General features: G+C 38.5%; 2 protein-coding genes across 2 annotated transcripts; one reads left to right on the forward strand and one right to left on the reverse strand.

The window, feature by feature from the left end:
• Nucleotides 1-623: 623 nt before the first annotated feature.
• On the reverse strand, nucleotides 624-3,292 carry LOC102718846 (NADH dehydrogenase [ubiquinone] 1 beta subcomplex subunit 9). Its single transcript, XM_006656421.2, has 5 exons — nucleotides 3,076-3,292; nucleotides 2,955-2,996; nucleotides 2,765-2,846; nucleotides 1,518-1,573; nucleotides 624-934 (listed from the first exon to the last, which is right to left on the reverse strand). The coding sequence occupies exons 1-5, from the start codon at nucleotides 3,199-3,201 to the stop codon at nucleotides 899-901; spliced, it is 342 nt and encodes a 113-aa protein (XP_006656484.1). The 5' UTR covers nucleotides 3,202-3,292; the 3' UTR covers nucleotides 624-898.
• A 9,386-nt stretch (nucleotides 3,293-12,678) lies between these two features.
• On the forward strand, nucleotides 12,679-19,569 carry LOC102717725 (CDPK-related kinase 3). The gene is made up of 11 exons (XM_006657280.2): nucleotides 12,679-13,589; nucleotides 15,629-15,759; nucleotides 16,038-16,079; nucleotides 16,165-16,273; nucleotides 16,400-16,478; nucleotides 16,812-17,108; nucleotides 17,230-17,339; nucleotides 18,029-18,133; nucleotides 18,266-18,328; nucleotides 18,829-18,996; nucleotides 19,184-19,569. The coding sequence occupies exons 1-11, from the start codon at nucleotides 12,963-12,965 to the stop codon at nucleotides 19,319-19,321; spliced, it is 1,869 nt and encodes a 622-aa protein (XP_006657343.2). The 5' UTR covers nucleotides 12,679-12,962; the 3' UTR covers nucleotides 19,322-19,569.
• The last annotated feature ends 1,446 nt before the right edge of the window (nucleotides 19,570-21,015 follow it).

Consider the following 21,015-nt stretch of genomic DNA (forward strand, 5'->3'; position numbering starts at 1 on the left):
AACCTTAGTTTATAAATCGCTAAGAACATGTATATAAAAGCTCTATTCACATTATTTCGTTTACAAATATATCGGTCACATATTATTTTTCGTTTACAAATATACCATTAACTTTTTCCACCTCAAACAGTTATTAGCCCTTTCGAAGGGTAGATTTTATTTTTTAGGTTTCGATTGGTTGATATCATTTCTTAGTCCATATTGACTCGACTCAAATAGTCCATATATCATACTCACTCCGGTAGCTCAAATAGTCATATCGAACTTACATTGATACATATTTGATTATTCATCAACTTATGTATAATTATCATTTGTATTATTTGTGATTTGATTCATTATTAAATGTATTTTGAGCAGAACTTATATTTTGCATACTTACGTAAAACTTTTAAATAAAACAAAAGATCAAATATGCACCAAGGAGTCAACGATATCATTATCAAAAACAAGACAAGAGGGATCACTATTCGGGAGTGTCGATATGATGGAAGTGGCACCGAAAATGTGTCAAATCATCAAACTAATTTAGGATACAGAAATTTCAGAATAATTTCATACGAGTTAAAACATTTGCACAATTCTTGAAGGGTTAAAAAAGGCAAATGCTGAGAGTTGCGACGTCACGGTGAAAACCAAATGCCACATATTAGATCAATCGAAGCGTAACTGGCTCAGCAGTTTATGCTTAACTGAAAGAGAAACGATAGCAATGTGTATGTAAAAATGCACTAGCTGATGAAAAACAAAACAAAGAAGGTGACAGACCAGTAGCATTTCATTCTTATTGATCATACAACAGGTCGATTGCACGTTATCAACTGGAAAAGGGAAAGTAAGTTCTTTGCACCATGGTGATGCCATGTTCTGCTCCCAGATGCAGCAAGACTCTTGTTTATCAGTCTTCTTTTCCATAGTTGTAGATAATCTCAATCTGCAATAGTCATATAATGAACTAACTGATGCAACAATTTGATGCTTAGAACACACAATCAAAGGAAACAATTGAGACAACAGCAAAACCAGAACAAGTAATTTCACTTAAAAAACAGTATAATTGCATACTCCAACTATGCACAAATACTGGTAGCTTTTGACAGACGCACATCTCATGGAAATAGTAGTTTGGGTACAAGTGGAACAAAATATAATTACCACAAACACATAAAATGATGTAGTAAAACGGGAACAAGCAACATAACAGAAAATACAGCCTCTAGGAGCCACCTCTTTATTAATCAGTTTATAATCACACATCTAAAACCATAAAATAAGATTTAGAATACATAAGATATGCACTTTGACAAACATAAATGCACTCCAACATGCACAAATATTCAATTTAAGGTGATTTAAATCTACGTAACGTAGTTTTGTTAAACATTTAAATTATAAGTCTCAAGAAAAACACTAAAATTGATAAACACCACAGCAATCTCTACTAAGGACAAGCATATGTATTGTGTGGGGAAATGAGTTAGGCATGATAAGATAAAATTCTGAATTTGTGTTCTTACCCCTTTAGGTGGAGGAGGGTTCCTTGTGAATTTACTGCCACCAGGAGCCCATGGGACTGCAGAGATTTGAACAAGATAAGATACCCAACCTCATCGATTGAGAGCATCACAATATACCAAAAACATACTAAGAGAAGTTTGAATATCACTAGTTTGATGCAGTGCTGTTTACAGCAAAGATGAATACCAAGTCCTTGTGAAATTCACTTATGGCTTATGAGTTCATCACAGCAGTTTGTTGACTTAAGAAATTAGCAATACACATAGAAACAACAAAAACATTAGCATTTAGTCCCAAACAAGTTGGGGGTGGCAATACTTCTCAGACAACTATGAGCTGAATGGTGATTCGTAGCGTTGCCATTTGAAAGATAATCACTAAATCAGGTGCTTTGCGGAAGCAAATCCATATGTCACCGCAGGATTCAGCTCACTAATTTAGTAGCACATAATTATCAGTGTACCCATTCTTAAGAGTTCAGAAGCCTTAGACTAAAAATTCAACTGACTACTCAAACAGAGAAGAAATTATCCTACAGCTCTTAACACAAGATAGTTGTCCATTAAAAAAAATTGAGCATACCTCCTCTAGTTTGAGGTAGTAGCAAAGGTGAATACTTACAGCCCCATCTTTTCGTTTCTACTTATGCTTATAAGCCAAAATTTGAATTTTCAACCTTAAATTTAGAGTTGATTTTGGCGGTTTTTTTATGGTTGTTTATTTTTCAGCCTTGGCTTTAGATCGCTAAGAACACGTATAAAAGTTTTCTTCTCAAATTATTATCTGTCTTTGTTTTTTTCTCTAAAAAAGCCAAAAGATCCCCCCCCCCCCCCCAAAAGTCATTCTGATATCCATTTATCAGTTCATCGCAGTAGTATGTTGACTTGCAAGTTGACAATACATATCAGAAACAACAACATCAGCATTTAGTCCCAAGCAAGTTGTGGTATGCAATACATCTCAGACGATATAGGTAAAAACAACTATCAACTTAATAGTGGTTTGCAGCATTGCCATTTGAAATATAGTCTCTAAACCAGGTGACTACAGAAGGAGATCTATAGAACAGAACATACTTCAGTAGCAACTACTTATCAGTGTACCAATGATAAGACTTATGAAGCCACTGAAAATTCAACCGCCCAACCAAATAGAAACGCTATCATCCTGACTTAGCACGATATAGTCATCCTCAAACAGAGGCCGCATCAGTGTAAGCAAAATGACCTAGCATTTCAGAGCTTACCGATGTAGGGATCGGGATGCTGGAAATTCCTGTACTGCGCTTCGGCGTCATCAATAAGCCTATCGATCACGTCCGGATTATCCTGCAATCCCCCCCCCCCCCAAACGAAATCAAACACATGAAAACCTTCATAAAGTACGATCCCAGAGTTCATTTCTCAAAGCGGAGATGCAGGAAACCGAGGCGTTACCACATGTCTGTTGGCCTCGAACTTGTCCCTGAGATCCGACGCCTGCGCGGGGGAGAACACGAGGTCAGATCCGCGAGCGAGGAGAGAGATCGGAAAGGGGTGGGGAGAGAGGAGAGCTCACGTCCTGGTAGAAGAGGTGGCGGTGGACGGCCCAGTTGAGGGTGTCCCTGAGGGCGCGGCGGTAGAGCAGCCGCACCCGCTCCTTCTGCGCCGCCCGCCGCGCCAGGAATCCCGCCGTCGTCGCCATCGACCTCGCCGCCGCCGCCGCCGCCGCTTCTCCCTGCGATGGTGTGGTGTGGTGGGATTCGGATGGGGAAGCATCGGAAGAGGAGACGGACCCGACCCACGCCGGTGGGCCGGTGGCCCAAAGCGGAGGTGGGAGGCGAGACTAGATGGGCCGTCATGGGCTGGGCCTTTTCTTGAGTAATGGGCCGGGCTTTTAGCGCATGAGAAATTTAGTTTGGGCCAAATTTTGATGGATTGGCGACCTCCATTATAAACCACTTGCTTATTTTGCTTGTGTAAAAAACTTGCTTATTTGCTTTTATTTTTGCTCCTCTGTAAGAATTGTTTATTTAGTTTTTAGTTTAACATATAATAAGTATTTTTTCTAATTAATTACATTCTAAAGCAAAATGCAACCAACTCCTTCAGACATAGTTCTCAAAAAAACATAGAGAGAGAAACTTATTTGAGAGTGAATTGTCATGCAAAGTTCAGTGAGTTTCCAAAAAAAATGTGAAACAGTGGAAGTGTCAGAATGTCAAACAGCATTCAGATTTTGATGCTGAATAACCCAGCACAAATCAGCAAAATTCAGTGACACACTACCACAGTAGCACAGCGGTTTCCAGTTGAAGCTCCGTATATTTCGCAGTGATAGGTTGATAGGTCAAGTCACAGAAGCTTGACTTGACTAGGATTATACGATAATCAGCTCAAAATTTCAAACCTTCAACTGCAAGTTTACTGTGCCAGTTTCTGCAGAAAGCATGAAATAAAATTAATTCTGACAGGCCTCACATTGGAAGTCTGAAGACTTGGAGATTAGACTTGTCTAATTCTCTTCTATTATACTACTACTATTAGCTTTTCCTATTAGTCAAACCTTAATTAAGGAGGACAGTTAAGGGCCATACCTATTAGCACCATGGACAAAGCCAGGAGATTGAGATTTGTGACAGTGACTAGCTAGCAACGCTAGGAGCTAGCTCTCCTCCAAATCACCTAATTTGATATTGATCTCATTTGTATTCGATCGGGAGCTGTGATTGATTTGGTTTGAATCTATCGATGAACCAAAATAATTAAGGCCTTGTTAAGGTATAGCCTTCACTTATTTTCCGTGAGTAAAAATAGTTTGCTAATCCTTCTGAATCCCTAGTTAACTATTACCTTTGTTTTATATAGAAAGACGTTTTAGACTTGTCTAAATTTATCGATCGATGAATATTATATATATATGTCTAGATTCATTAACAATTTGGTATCCATATGAATTTAGGCAAGACTAGAAAGTCTTACATTATGAAACGAGGGAGTAGGATGCAGAAGTTCCTGGTGTTAGATGGAAGGTCAGGTTTTCTTTTGTGATGGATATGTCATATGACACTGAACACTCATGAAAATTTTCGACTGGATTAGTGAAGATATACAGGTACTCCTTACAGATTATTAAGTCTAAACAGGAAAGAAAATCTTATAGCCCAAGTTATATCAAGATAAACACATTATTGTTTTCTTTTAGGTGCATGTGTACTGAACTATATGTAGCCTGCGCAGGCGTCGAAAAGTTGACATGCCGAAAAACGTATGAGAATCGAAAAATTGAAACCAATAGCTGATGCAATGTACAATTGAAGTCAATTTTTTGACCTAGTCAAGTTGACCTTGGTGCATCAAATGCTCTTAAACAATTATGCTATTTTCGTACAATAATGTCCATTGGACATCCCTATTATTGTAAATGCATGGACGTTGATACATTGATAGGTTGAAGATAGAAACTTCAAATTTCTCAACTTCATAGTCAATTGCCGGTATTGATGAATACTTCTTGAGGCTGTCTCAGCAGAATATAATATGTATGTAGCACGATCAATAAACAAAAGTCCTAATAACATGCTAACAGCTACCTTTGACTCTATGCCATTAGTCTTATTTGTACCGTCTAGAGAGATATTGAGACAAGAAACACAAATTCTTTGGACTCTTAACTATCTTATCAACCCTGCTGTGCTTAAATAAAAAAAATTATAATAATGAGCAGATCTACATGTTAGGTAGATCAAGATCGGCTGCACAGTCATCTTCAAACGTCTAAAAATTTGTGTACTTATTTTAAAAAGTTAATGGCAGAATAATATCTGCTCTTCACATTAAGAGGAAAATAGTTATAAGCAGTACAACAACTGTAGCCCATCCGGCAAAAGGGAAAATGTGAGGTATAGTTAGTGTACTTGATCTAAATGTTTTATTAGACTAGTTTTGCCTTCATGAAAACCGATGGCAAGTGCACTACATAACCAGAACCAGGTTACTTGATAGAATTACCTCTATTTCATATTATAGAATGTTCTAGCTCTTCATAGATTTATTTGGATGCTAATAAATGTGGGTACATATATAAAATATATTTATTGATCCCTCGATGAATGTCTAAAGCATCTTTTATTATGGAATACTATTTCTTGAAAGATTAGTAGTATTTCAGTCTGAGAGCAATTTTCAGTTGGTGCATTTGCCCCCCCTTCCCAGTCACTAACAGGGCATAATGTACATTTATACATGATTCAAACGTACATACATGTACATGGTACTATGGTAGTGGTAGAATTGCAGTACTGCAGATCATAAGAGCATCCCAACAGCTCATCTAAATTTAGTCATCTAAAACACTTTCATCCTTCATATCTCTTTGTACTCCAGCAGATCATCTATATACGACATCCTCTGTATCTATTTGGAGGATTGGAGAGAGAACATCTAAATATAGATTTTTTCTCTCCTAATATAGATGACATCCAAAAATAGATGATGAGATAGATGTTCTGCTGGAGCTCAACTTTTACTCTTCATCCTCTATTTATAGGATGAAAGATGGGATAGATGAGCTGTTGGGGGTGCTCTAACAAAGTGTAAGTATAACGGTATGCAGATTGGACATGGTAGTACTGGTACCCCATTTATGAGCAGAAGAAGCACTGCTTTTTTCTTCTCTGATCTAGTAGCACATTTACTTGTGGCCAGTACTGCCTGCTTCTACTTGAGATGAGATCAAAGTCTTGTACCCTCACTGGTGCATGCAATGCTGGCAGCCTGGCATGCAAGGAATTTTTCGAGCAAGTGTCAAAGCAGACTCTGTCCAACCAAGAACAGATAAAAACAAGTTCAGACAAGGATGCCATTGCATATATTGCACTGTCCATGGTTGCATTTACTCTGTAGAAGGCAAGTTGGGTGTGGGAGATTTAACTCCCGGGCCTTTCACTGACGGCGATCTCGCCTCACTCTTCTCCCTCCATGTCTCCCTGCCTCTCTACTCTGAATAAGGTGTTATTTAGTTGCAAAATTTTTTGGCAAAAGGGTCACGTCGAATATTTGATCAAATGTCGGAAGGGGTTTTCGGACATGAATGAAAAAATAAATTTTTATTTCGCCTGGAAACCACGAGACGAATCTTTTGAGTCTAATTAATCTATCATTAGCACATATTGGTTACTATAGCACTTATGGCTAATCATATCCTAATTAGGCTCAAAAGATCCGTCTCACTATTTTCCATAATTGTGTAATTAGTTTCAATATTCATGTATATTTAGTGCTTTATTTAGGTATCCAAAGATGTAATGTGATGTTTTTTAAAAAAAATTTGGGAATTAAACAGGCAAACAGCAAGAAAATTGATTACCACAGGTAGTAGGCGCCTCTCTTCTGAATCTTGCTGCATGCAGAGAGGTGCAGGTCGGGTCTTGTTTAATGGCTTGGAACCTTCATCTGTCAGCGTCTGCAACTGCTAGGCACCAATTACGAGTAGTGCTGCTAATATTTTTTACTGCATCCAATGGAGTAGTAGGAGTATTATAATGGAGTGGTGTGGTTGCAGTGGCAAGAGCAGTGTCTGTTTGTTAATTATGGAGATGCTTCTGTAATCTGTAGACTGTACCTGCTTCCTTCTCCTGCCTGTGATAGTGTGATTTGTTTACTCGTTCGAGTTGCGTCTGCTCGTGGTACGTCGTTTCCTGCTGGAGACTGGAGTTTTGTGGGTGCAACTGTACTTGCCCCACAGTTCAGACACAATTCAGAATTCCAGCTAACACTGCTGAATCTGAACCCACTATCAGCAGCTTATCTCAGCTTTTCTCCAAATGTTGCAGCATGCATGCATCTTTCTGGGGATTAAAATGTTGGTAGCTATGCTGAAAATGACAATCCATGAATCAGCAGATTACCTGGAAAATTATATGGAACAAAGATGAACCGATGTGCAGATACAGCCATACAGGTGATCCCTGATGCAGAAAATGGATCAAGGCAACTACACTTGTGTAATTGCACTAATTATCCTATTAAAATCCTATATTGTTGCAACTGTACTTGTGTAAATCAGAGATTGGGCCATGGATATTTCCTGCAGGTAAAAAATGACGGCTGGCTATATTGTCGCAAGTTTTACTTTCGGTGAGTGAAGTGCCAATCATGGATTAATATGCTCATCTTTTTATTTGTATTTATGCTTATAAATTAAAATTAAAATTTTTAATCTTAAATTTAGAGTTGATTTTAGGGTTTTTTTTATTATAATTTATTTTTTAATCTTGACTTTTAAATCGCTAAAAACATGCATATAAAAGTTTTATTTATAAATTATTTTTTAAAAAAATATATCGTCACGGTCACCTTAAGATGCTTAGCTTCTTTTGCTACTAGAAAAAGGTCCAGTCCAGTTTCGTGCAGTGTCAGTAACTGAACCGATGAAAAAGTTGTGGCTGCTACCTGTTAGATTGGACGGACAACTGTGGCTAATAAATCCTCAAAATTAGGCCAGAATGGATCTTTCAGAAAATAAAAGGACAGGATGCAACTTTTTCAAACCATACAGTGTGGTGCTTCCTGAAGCAAAGGTGAGAGTTTTCCTTGCGAAAAAGACGATCCCAACCTAATTGCAGATGGAACTTAACCATAAACCTATCATGGATTGCAATCCTCTGATCAGTGCTGGGCCAGCAGCACGAACAACTAATAATAATGTTGTTCGATGATCAACCAATTTTTTCGATATTGACGGCGGTTACAGTGGCCGAGCCTGAGCAGCTGTCCAACCTGCCCAGAGCTAAATCTGACTTTGCCTCTGACATTACAGGATAATTAATTGCATTACCTGATATAAGCTTCAGTAAAATAATACAATTTCGTTAGAAAAAAAGAGCATAGTAGGGGAAAAAATCGGCAATTTTGATCTCTCATGATATCATTTTATCCGAATTGTTTGACATTACATGGCACTAGTTAAACTGTACAGCGTGGCAAGTGTCAACTAAAAGAAAAATAATAATTTCTCAATCGACAAACCTGCTGGCACCATTCATGGCTCACATGGCGTGAAATAATGAGATTTTAAGTTTTATTTGGACTTCATTACATGCCATTGATTTGATTCACAGCAAGAGGGTAGGTCAGCAAGATTAATTGCCTTCCCAAAGGTTGCTCAGCTTCAAGTCCACATTCAAATCGAAAAGAAATAAAAACTTCATAATATTGCATGGTCTTCATAAACTCTACCTAAACACGGTTCGGCGACATGAATATGCTTAAATATGCAGGCAGAAGATCATATGATCCAATTGCATCTGCAATTATATATGCAGGATTAAGAAATGTGTTAGCATCAAGCTTCAGGTAGGCGTACAAAAAGCATGCCAATTTGCATCATGGATGACACATGATTAGATACAAAATCTCCTAACTATGTATTATACAAGTGCACAAGTGTCACATTCAGTCATCAACCTATCCACAGGATTCACACACGTGCTTAGCTTGTAGTCATCGCCAGAAAGTTAACAACCTCCTCTCTTCGTTTTTACTTATGCTTATAAGTCAAACTATAAACTTGCAACCTTAAATTTAGAGTTGATTTTACATTTTTTAATCTTAGTTTATTTATCAACTTCTACTTTAGATCCATAATAACATGTATATAAAAGTTTTATTCATAAATTACTTTATAAATATTTCGTTTGACTTCTTCCGAAAAAACTCAAACGGTCACCTCTAAGCATGTGACTTAATAGTCCTTATAAAATTATTTTTATTGGATTAGTTCGTCTTGGCAACGAATTCTGACCAAGATGGAGTAGGAGATATATATGTTTTCTGGAGCAAAATGAGGTCGTGTTCATCTACAGCTAAACGTAGTGATCATGAAAAGCTTTGTGCATACGCTGAAGTGAAAAGTGCAGAGATATTCCAGAGAAGAAGAAATAAATCAATAATGGACCCAAGGATATTAATTTGATCTTCTAAACCTGGCTAACAGCAGAAGAAAACTTCTCCTGTAATTTCTTTCTTCAGATTAGTGCACAGAAGATTGTCATTTGGCAATGAAAGGAGCTTTTGATGACAGCCTGGGAAAAGGGAGATAAGTACAGTGCTACACTGACAATGATATGGTAATAATCAAGCCTTTTGGATAAAGATAGAAAAAGCATCAAGAGAATATTAAACCTCTCCATAAATTTCAGATCAACCTTTTCATGTGTCTGCTTACTTTTCACTCACTCCAATCTCCTGTTGTATGATCCCACAAGCTATACTAAGCAAGAGGGAAAAAGGAATACATCTGAGATGATCTTGTCGACAAGAAACTTAATATCTCTTTTGAAAAGGCATATAGTTCTTTCTTTCCACAGTAGATAGCAAAAGATAAAATCACTGGCTGCAGCAGGTCAAGCTGCCGCTGTCAATCTAACAGGCTCTTTTTTTCTAGTTGTTCCAACTTCCAACATATAACCACCATCCTGAAAAGTATGTAAAATTCTGATACAAGTTTCTAAATTTTTACACTGTAAAAATATGATATCTTAAGATACTTAACAAGAATGTTAAAAATGCTATTCTTCTGTTATACTTATAATCTTCTATGGTAGCGAAAACTATCAAATCCTGTCAGACACCTTCTTATCAAACAAAAGCTAGCAATTTATTACTACCTTCGTCATTATCTAAAAAAAATTTACTACCTTTGTTTTTTGGTACATTCATTTATTAGGGGATAGAAAAATTCAGAGAGATGCAATTTATTCTACCATAACTTTTATGAAACAGAAAAAAAAATATGGTTCATTGAAGAAGTTTAAAAAATTGTCATGCGGCGCAATGGACACTTTCAAACCCTGTATCATTTGCACAGTTGAACTTTTCCTCTGGGAACGAGTTATTAACATGAAAAATCAAATGTTTTCAGGCCTAACCTGCCGAGGAGGCAAGGCTCTCGAGACTGAGTAGTACATATTTAAAAGAGAAATTGTTCAACGGAACAACACATTTGCTGGCAAAAAGTCCAGCAAAACATGGCACTTTGTGTTTGAATCGAAAGAGTCAAAAAAACCGATCTTTGATTAATATTATTATTAGTGGTAGTAGTAGCTAGAAATGTCAACACGTTTGCATCGAAGGCACGTCACTGCGATTGATTGTCCACATGAATTGAACATCGAAAGAAAGGAAGGATCGAGATGAAAGATTCAGAAAAAGAACAGGACTATCACCATGCAGTCAAATTCAAGGAACAATTTGAGCCGGTCTTTGAATGCAATTAGAAAGCAATATACAGTTACTCCCCGTGAAAAAGAATCAAAGAAGTATGCTCAAAATAATTACTGCAATACTGACACTTCAGAAAGTTCTAATCGCGCAATTTTCAGCAGTACTTAGGCCTCGTTTGTTTTGGGGTAAGTTATCCGGTGCAGAAAACATAGTAATATATTAATATATAATTAATTAATTATAAATTATAAAAGATTTAAAAATAGATTAATATGATATTTTAAAGCAATTTTACTATAGAAAATTTTCACAAAACACATCTCATTCATTACTAGTGTTGTGTGACTTGTGTCCATGCTTAGCAAAGCGATCTCGAGGAAGATGGTTCGGTTTTTCTATCCTATTTCTAGTGTGTAAATTTTTGGGATAACACTAGTTCTTTCTCTCTCTCTTTTTCTTTTGTGAGGATGATTTTTAAGTCGGGAAAGTGCGATGGTTAAGAAGGCTTTACAGGCAGTAGAGAAATGTCTAAAGACCATCATTTGTAATTTTAAATGTGATAACTCTACTTTTTGAGAAAAATAAAATAAAGTAACTCTTCTAGACCATGATGGTTATTAAAAGCAGTTAGACTATTTTGGAGTTTTCCCATTTCTTGTACACATTTATATTGCTCTTTGGGGTAAGTCATTAGTAACAGTAACGGATGATGCATAAAAAAATATGGTTTAATCGTTTATCCAACACATACTCTATTTTTAGCCATCATCCTTAGTGTCTCTCTTTTCTCCAAATAAGAAGGCAAGACTATTTCTTGAGTAGTGTAGTTGATACTCCATTTATTTTTTATTTGACACTGTTGTATTTTGGATTTACGTTTAACTATTTGTATTTTTTTATAAATATAAAAAATTATAAGTCATGCTTAAAGTGTCTTTAGCAATAAATTAAATCATAACAAAATAAATAGTACTATGTACTTTTTAATGATTAAACATAGACCAAAAAATTAATGACGTCGATAAAAAACTTGAATAGGGTATGTAGTAATAAAATATACTAGTTGAATGCGATGTGGATAATAGAGTACAAACATACATGAGTAGAGATTTTTCGTATTCATTCAAATAGAGATATGAAAGAATGAAAGATCAATTTTTGATGAGTTATTGGACATGCATCTCCTTGAGCTTTCGATAGAAAACTTAGCGAGACTATACTCATATCCACCTTCTCGAGCTCATATGGAAGTGCTACACACTTCATATGCAATATAACGTAGATCTAATTCCCCCGATGTCAAAAATTTATTATTGATATATATCTTTGTTGAACATGTGCTAAAATATATATTTAAGTTCATGTAAGTGTAGTGTTCGGGTTCTATGCAATCGTAAGACGAAAAAAGCAATAGTTTAGGATCCATGATTTCTAAACCAATCCAGTTATGAAAAAAAAAACTAATATAGAATGCTGAGAGAGAGGGAGGGGGAGGAGGATGAGACGATGAGATGAGGAGGCAGGTTTTCGGGGGTGTAATAAAACCGGGTACAAGTGGACAACGGAAGCATCAACTGCCCCGGCCACCCGCCGTGTTTCTGGAGCGCCCCCCACGAACACCGAACACCAGCCCCACCCACCACTCCCGTTCGGCCACGTGTCCACCCGGCCCCACCCGTCGGCCACCGTGGCCACCCCCCTCATATTCATTGCCCACCTCCCCTCTGACCTCACCACGGCCTCCACTCTTTTCCCGTTCTCCACGCACGGCCGCCGTACGCGGCGCACGCTGTGGGCAACTGACGTGTGGGCCCGCCTCCCCCGTGGGGACCGCCTGCCAGAAAGGCGTTACACTAAAAAAATTTCTCCGTACCCGGGGAGGCGTGGGGTTTTTGCACCTAAATCCCTGGAGAATTGGGGAATTCACAGTCGCCTCCCTGCCTGCCTCCTCCTCCTCCTCCTCGAGGAAAGATGGGGGAGGAGAGAGAGAAATAGTAACGAACACCATTTCCGATTTCTCTCTCCTCCTCCTCCTCTTCCACCTCCTCTTCCCAACGAGGCAGCGAGCGAGTCGCCTCCCTGTCTCCCCCTCGCGCCGCGGCGGGTGCGGGGCCCCAAACCCTAACCCTAATTCGCCTCGGCGGTCGGCGTGGGCACCGGAGGAGGAGGCACCGGAGGAGGAGGGTGGTGATAGCCTGATACCCCTGCTGCTGCTGCTGCGGCGGCGGCGGCGGGCGCGCCATGGGGCAGTGCTACGGGAAGGGCGCGTCGGCGCGGACGGCGGACGATGAGTACGGGGTTGTCACGGCGCACCAGTCCCCGCCGCCGGCCAACGGGCTGCCGTCCACGCCGCCGCCGCGGCAGCAGGCGCAGCACGCGGCGGGCGGGAACACGCCGAGGCGTCGCGGGAACAAGTCCGGATCGGCGACGCCGGTGCACCAGACGCCCGGGGTGGCTTGGCCGAGCCCGTACCCGTCCGGGGGCGCCAGCCCGCTGCCGGCCGGGGTGTCGCCGTCGCCGGCGAGGTCGACGCCCAGGAGGTTCTTCAAGCGGCCCTTCCCGCCGCCTTCGCCGGCGAAGCATATAAAGGCCACGCTCGCCAAGAGGCTGGGCGGGGGCAAGCCCAAGGAAGGCACGATACCGGAGGAGGGCGGCGTGGGCGCTGGCGCTGGCGGAGGGGGTGCGGATGGGGCGGAGACCGAGAGGCCATTGGACAAAACGTTTGGGTTCTCGAAGAACTTCGGGGCCAAGTACGAGCTCGGCAAGGAGGTGGGGAGGGGCCACTTCGGGCACACCTGCTCCGCCGTCGTCAAGAAGGGCGAGTTCAAGGGGCAGACCGTCGCCGTCAAGATCATCGCCAAAGCTAAGGTCAGAGCACCGTGCTGTTGAGCCTTATAGGCTGCTTTCAGCTTCAATTCTCTTCTTCTCTTCAAGAATTCAAATTTTACTTGTTGCTGTCGCGCCATTTTTGAAGAAGTAACTGAAATCTAGGGTAGTTTTACGATGCGAATGTTCGAAATTCAAGGATATAAGTAGCTGGAATTTAGGATTTTTGTCTTATTTGTTCACTGAGGACTGGCACAAATGGAGGATTGCGAATCTCGGATTTGCCACAGTAGTTCTACATTAGCAATGGTTTGATCTTGTCCAATTTCTGGAGTAGGATTATCTAATTCGATTTCACTGCTTTCGAGGATTTTTGCTTTTAGACAAACAGAAAGTAAGGTTGAACCAGGATTTGTTTGATAATGTCAATTTTTTTTTTTTTTGCATTCTCCTCCTCTAGATATTACATTTGTGAGCAATGAAAATACCCAACTTTTAAGTGGTAGCAAATTTGAATGTGTGTAGAGACTCTAGGATGTAGCTAGTACATTGGATTAAATTCTTGGTGGCTTTCCTTGTTAGTGATAAATGATATTCTAACCAATCAGAAGTACATGTACTAACCTACCTTTTTTATTTGTCCTTTTTGTTTTTTAGTTAAGGATTTTCGTTTTTCAGATGGATTTTCATATGGTAGATTTGGGAAAAAGCTGACATGGGTATACTGGTCTAGTAATCAATTATGTATAGTTATAGTCCATATGTTTCGGTAGTTTTCGAATCACAGCATAGGAAAGAGAGGTATTGGTTGTCACCATTTGGCAGTCACAACTCACAATCGGTAGGAGGTATTGAATGTCGCAGCAACTGCAGCATTCCTGACATGTACTGAATACATTTGAAGTTGAGAGAGATCCAAGGGGCTTACAGAGCTTAGTGTTAATTTAGGAGACACATCACCTATGGGTACTATTGCTTAATTGTGCGATACAACAAAAAGGGATCTATAATGCCCTTTAGGTGGCATTTATTGTCAGGGGCTTCATGGATCAGACACTGAGACACTATATAAATTTGAAATTATTCATGATCAGAATCTGGATTGGACTGATTGTCTACACCATCAACAGATGGATCTGCTTTAGGATATCAGAGATGTGATAGCTGTGGTGGTTCCAATTTGTTTGTTCTGTGCAATATGAATGTAATGTTATTTTTCGATAGGCCTCCGCTTTACTTAACCTTTTAGATGGAGCATTTAATAGTTTTAATACATTCTGGATGTTTGTTGTATAAACACTTATGACACAGGAAAAATCTTGCTGGCAGACCACATTAAATTGCAAACGTCTGGCAACTTGAGATAATGACAAGCCATTGGTGAACTAACTGAAGATGATTTGGTAGCAGGTCCAGTAGCACTAGTGCAAGTCTCATACAGTTAATCTTGTTATCAATTGGTGACCATATGTAACAGAGCTCTGATTTGCCCAGGAGGCCCTTCCTTGGGCTCAAAGACCAAATTGACATGATATTTAACACAGATGATTTCCTTGAGTTTAAATTAAGTTTCTTATAATCAGATGTAAACTCAACCTAGCAATACTTCAATGTGGTGAATAATGGGACCACCATGGGGCAGCTAATTTTTGTTGTGCTATTGTTCTGGTACTACATATCCCTCGATCTGATTTTAGAAAATAATTAATAAATGAAAGCAATTCTATACCAAGGTCAAATATGGTATGTGTAGAATGAATCCCACTGGCTACTTATCTTATTATTGATTTGTTCATTCTTTTTTCATCAATATGCTTTGGTGCACGTACCTTCACAAAGGCACCTACAAATTTATTGCGGCCATAATTTATCACATCTGAAAAAGATTATCTTTTTACACAACTGAAGAATTATATTCTGGGACTCCATTCCTCAATTGTATAGGTTTTGTGTGGTTTCCGATTCTTCACGAGTTGCTCATGTAGAGTATACTTCATTTTTTCTTTATGCAGTGCTTAGTGCTTCCAACCAAAACAAAATTTTTAGGAACTCATTTTAACAATTACTCTTGTGTTTGACAGATGACAACAGCAATATCCATTGAGGATGTTCGAAGGGAAGTAAAGATTTTGAGAGCATTGTCAGGGCACAATAATCTTGTCAAATTCTATGATGCATGTGAGGATGGCCTCAATGTCTACATTGTCATGGAGTATGTTTTTTTAATGACCACTTATAAGCAATTTCAACCACTTAAGATTTTCTACAGACAACATGTTATCTCTGATTCCTTCTGGCACACATGCAAACCAACTTCTCTATGAGCTGCACAGTTACTTAAGTCATTATCTGTTTTTTCTTCCTATTCTATCTAGTGATGTTTTGTGTTTTCTACTATTCTACTACCTATCATTTCAGAAAACACACCATTTGTCACATCTTATTTAATATTAATAAGGCAGTAATTCTTCAATCTTGTTTCCTTAACAGACTATGTGAGGGAGGAGAGTTGCTAGACAGAATATTAGCCAGGTACTTTTTACATTTTTCTTCGTACATAGTAGCAAACAGTGTCTCTATTAATTCTTACCAAGTATGCAAACCTGAACTATTGAAGAGGTGGGAGGTACACAGAGGAAGATGCCAAAGCAATTGTTGTACAGATTTTGAGTGTAGTAGCCTTCTGTCATCTTCAAGGGGTAGTGCATCGTGATTTGAAGCCAGAGGTGCGTTTTGAAACATTGGATCTAATTTGTATGTAGTTTACACATGTATATGTATGCAGTCACTTTTGTTAATTATCTTTGTAGTATATGGCTGTTTTTGTGACATAGTTATATTCTTTTGACCAGAATTTCCTTTTCACAACAAGGGATGAAAGTGCTCCTATGAAGTTGATTGATTTTGGTCTCTCTGATTTCATTAGACCAGGTAATACACTAGTCTTCTTTTTTGTATGCACTAACATGTGTTAGGTAATTCAACTGGCTTGCAGATTATCTTGATTTATATGGACTACCTTGGCTTGTTTGTAATGCCTGTAGTTTACACTCTGTGTTGTGACATCCCCTCCTAGGCTAATTCATTTAATGTTAATCAGAGTAATCTATATCCCAGGTTGACAATGCATCATTCATTATTTGTGGCTTGTGTCTTGATGCTTTTAATGAACTTTGTGCTAACTGTTTTTCTCTTCACTTTTGCTTGGTATCTCATTAGCTGACCAGATACTTTGTTCTTTGTACTCTGTGCTATATAATGCAGATGAAAGACTTAATGACATTGTTGGAAGTGCATATTATGTTGCCCCAGAGGTTTTACACAGATCATATAGTATGGAGGCAGACATTTGGAGTATAGGTGTCATAACATACATTCTGCTCTGTGGCAGTCGGCCATTCTGGGCTCGAACAGAATCAGGAATCTTCCGATCTGTGTTGAGAGCTGATCCCAACTTTGATGATTCACCATGGCCTACAGTATCAGCTGAAGCTAAGGATTTTGTGAAGAGATTTTTGAACAAAGATTACCGCAAAAGAATGACTGCTGTTCAAGCATTGAGTAAGTTGTGGACAATTATTATCCACAACTGTTGTGTAGTATCAGTTGTCGCACTGTCTGTTTTGTTTGTTTCTCTATCGTATGTCATATATGAGAGGATGACACTTGTTTTCTTTGGCAGCTCATCCTTGGTTGCGAGATGAACAAAGGCAGATCCCATTGGACATACTCATCTTCAGATTAATCAAGCAATATCTCCGTGCTACACCTCTCAAACGGTTGGCGTTAAAGGTTCGTTATAAATTACTATGATCTTCATTGCATCCATAATTGCTCTTTTAATGTTTCACTGACTTTACTGACAAGGTATGGTCTAGCTAATAAATTTGCATGAGGTGGATAAATGTTCTGTTATGTACACAAGATCATGGTTGGTTGGATTTATGTATGATGCAAGGGAAGGACTAGCTTGGTTAGGGAGTTAGCAGCTTACCTAGCTGCAAATAATCATCAACTTTGTTGATGCATATGTTATCTATTGTCAGGTTGTTAGGGATGTTCATTTATTAATGAGCTGTCAAGTTCCCAAGTTAGTCTCCCTAGACTAATTTTGGAGAAAAAATAATGGTATAAAAAGAAAAGATGAAGGTTGTGTTAATTGTTAACGCTGCCAAGTGGATAAGCTGGTTATGCTTGCAGTGTCATGTCTATGTGTAGTTTCAGGCGTGAAGATCTCTTTCCTGTCGTTACATATACTTCATATACTTTGGCTAAGCTTTCACTGATAGTCAGGTTGTATTATGACCCCACATTTTTCTATGTGTTACTATGAGGGTAGTATCAAATAGATCAGCTTATGAACCGTTCAAACTTCTCTGTATCCCTTGTTGTAAATTTGCTAACGCCAGCAAATCTGGTGTAAACCATAGATTTGGTCTTTACTGAAAATCTGAGTACTAATAGTTGGTTCTTCATCACAGGCACTATCCAAGGCTTTAAAGGAAGATGAACTTTTGTATCTCAAGCTGCAGTTTAAACTGCTCGAACCTAGAGATGGGTTTGTATCACTTGACAACTTTCGGACGGTAAGTTTACCCTGTTATTTCCTCATTGAGATAAAGGCATACAGGACACCTGTCATCCAATGAGCATCACACCACCTGTCAATAAATAATAACTCCAACCTCTTAATAATAATTACTCACTGTCTTATCCAGGTATTAACACGGTATTTAACTGATGCGATGAAGGAATCGAGAGTTCTTGAGTTTTTGCATGCGGTAAGGATATTCCATTGGTGACTTAAGTATTACTAGAAGTCATGATGATAGCCCTGTGTTCAAAGTTCATGTCATGCAAAGTTATCAAAGAACATACTTGCCAACTGCTGAGCTAACGCCAACTTTTATGTCCTTTGGCATACAGAATGGCTATTTATCTCGTACATATAGATGTTAACCATTATTTTGATGGATATCGACCGTAATGTGATTAATTTCTAACACAGAAGAGTTTACTATCACTCTTCAATCAGACCTGCTTGAATATTTATATATTACTGTATGAATTCCATTTGTAACTTTGATGGTGAAAACCATATGCTGAGCTTTTGTTGCAAGACCATATGACCAAAGCTATTACGATGAACTGATGTCCATTATTGCTTTATTTGTTTCTTTTCTAACCCCTTATATTTTTTGGTATTTTAATCTGTTAAAATCCATGTCATTGGTGGTTGAAGTTGCTGATCTCAGTATTGTGTCTATTGATTCTGTTTCAGTTGGAACCCCTTGCGTACAGAAGGATGGACTTTGAAGAGTTCTGTGCCGCAGCAATCAGTCCATACCAGCTTGAGGCTCTGGAAAGGTGGGAGGAGATTGCTGGAACAGCTTTTCAGCAGTTTGAACAAGAGGGCAACCGAGTTATATCAGTTGAGGAGTTAGCACAGGTACTTATAATTACTTCCATCTGACTACACAACTGCCTTAGCTGCGAGATATCTTTGTGTTGACAAAATCGTTGCAATTTCAGTATCATTGTTTGGTATCCTTGGAGAAGTAATTTTTTGGGGTGGTCTGAGAGCTCCAGTGCGTATACTGTTAACAGCTGCCCTGACCAACCTTTTTTCTGTACAGGAACTAAATCTTGCTCCAACTCATTACTCCATCATTCAAGACTGGATCAGAAAATCAGATGGCAAGCTAAACTTTCTCGGGTTTACCAAATTTTTACATGGTGTCACAATAAGGGGCTCAAACACAAGACGGCATTAAGTGATTGCAAAAAATGTATTTTTTTTCTCTTCTAATTTGAAAGCCGCTCATTATGTGACCCTGATTGATATTTTCCCTCCTGGTCCTATCCTCTCTGGTCAATATGATCATTCTTCTCGTTCGTGATGCTGTCGGCTGTTGTCATCATAGTTTTTTGTAGAGAATACATGTAAAGATCTTTTGTAATGAAGCGAATGATATGTTTGTTCAAGAAATATAGTGTCTTGCTGTTCTTTTTTGCTCAGTAATTTCAAACCTTGCCCACAATCATTCTTGATACATTTGTTAACTGAACCTTCTCTCTTAAGCTCAGTAATTTCAAAATTTGCTCAGAACTTCCATGTATCTGTTGCAAATGGGTCACTATTCGTCTAGGGCCGTGGCGCAGAGTTGCAAATGGGCCTTTGGACGGCTAGGGATAAAAGCACTGCACTCAAGTCGTCAACCTTTTCTCAAACAAAAAAGAAGTCGTCAATCGAGAAACACTGATATAATATCATTTTTGTATGTTTAAATATCTATAGATCATTTCTTATCCACTTCCTCCGTTTCGTCCAGCACAGTAGGACGTTTTAACCTTTTTAGGGCAAACATTTTTAAATTTAATTAAGTGTATAAAACATAATAATATCTTTAACACTAAATTAGTTTTGTTGAATCCAACATTAAATATATTTTGATACTATATTTTTTCTGATATGTGAAAGAACTTATAAATCCGACTCAATTTTATATGCAGTTTTATTACTTGTTACTAACTAATTATAGTGTATTATAGAATAATTATCAATAGCGTGGTTTTATGAAACTTTAGTACTATATTACGTGTTTATGTGCCATGTACTAATAATCATGTGGTTTTGTGAAACTGGGCCCATAATACATGTGATTTTGTGAAATTTACTCTTTGTTTTTGTGTTGAAAATATTGCTATGTTTATGAATTTGGTCAAACTTAAATAAGTTTGATTTTAAAAAGAATTAACTTATCACAATATGGAAGGGAAGGGAGTATTTTCTTTGGGTCAACTAGGTCAACATGGGTCCTCTTATGCATTACCGCTGGACAGTGATAATCACTAACGTATGGAGCTGAACCTATCCATATACATCAATACTCCATCTGTTCCAAAATAGTAAAAGTATTTATATGATTTAAATTTTATATTACAATATAAATATTTTTGCACTAATTCTCATAATTTTAATCATTCCAGTGATTCGACAACCAATTTGATGCTTATTAAGAGAATATAATCAATTCAAAATTCAAAAATTGATAATTAAAGTGACTAAAAGGAAACATTTTAACATCTACCTAGTCTACTAAAACCTAGAAATGTTTATATTTCGAACAGAGGTAACAAGTGCTACTACACACATAAATACAAGTTGTGGCTTTTGTTTTCTGTAGGATAATTGTCTCAATCCAGAAGCCGTGTATGGCATCTTGTCAGCAACGCCACGTTTGCGTGTGATCCTCCTCTGAATCTCTGATGGAGCACCTGGACGCTATGAATTCCCTTCAGTTCATCACACGCTCTCTCGTCAAACTAATCAGATAGCATCCACTATTCAGATACCAATGACATGTCGTCGTGCTCAGCACGGCCTTGGAACTGGATTAGCTGCCGGAGCTCAGCTCCGTCCACTGCACTCCCATCACCATCGTCCAACGTCATCATCACTGCCATC

The sequence above is a fragment of the Oryza brachyantha genome, chromosome 6, assembly GCF_000231095.2.
Source record: "Oryza brachyantha chromosome 6, ObraRS2, whole genome shotgun sequence".
NCBI lineage: Eukaryota > Viridiplantae > Streptophyta > Magnoliopsida > Poales > Poaceae > Oryza > Oryza brachyantha.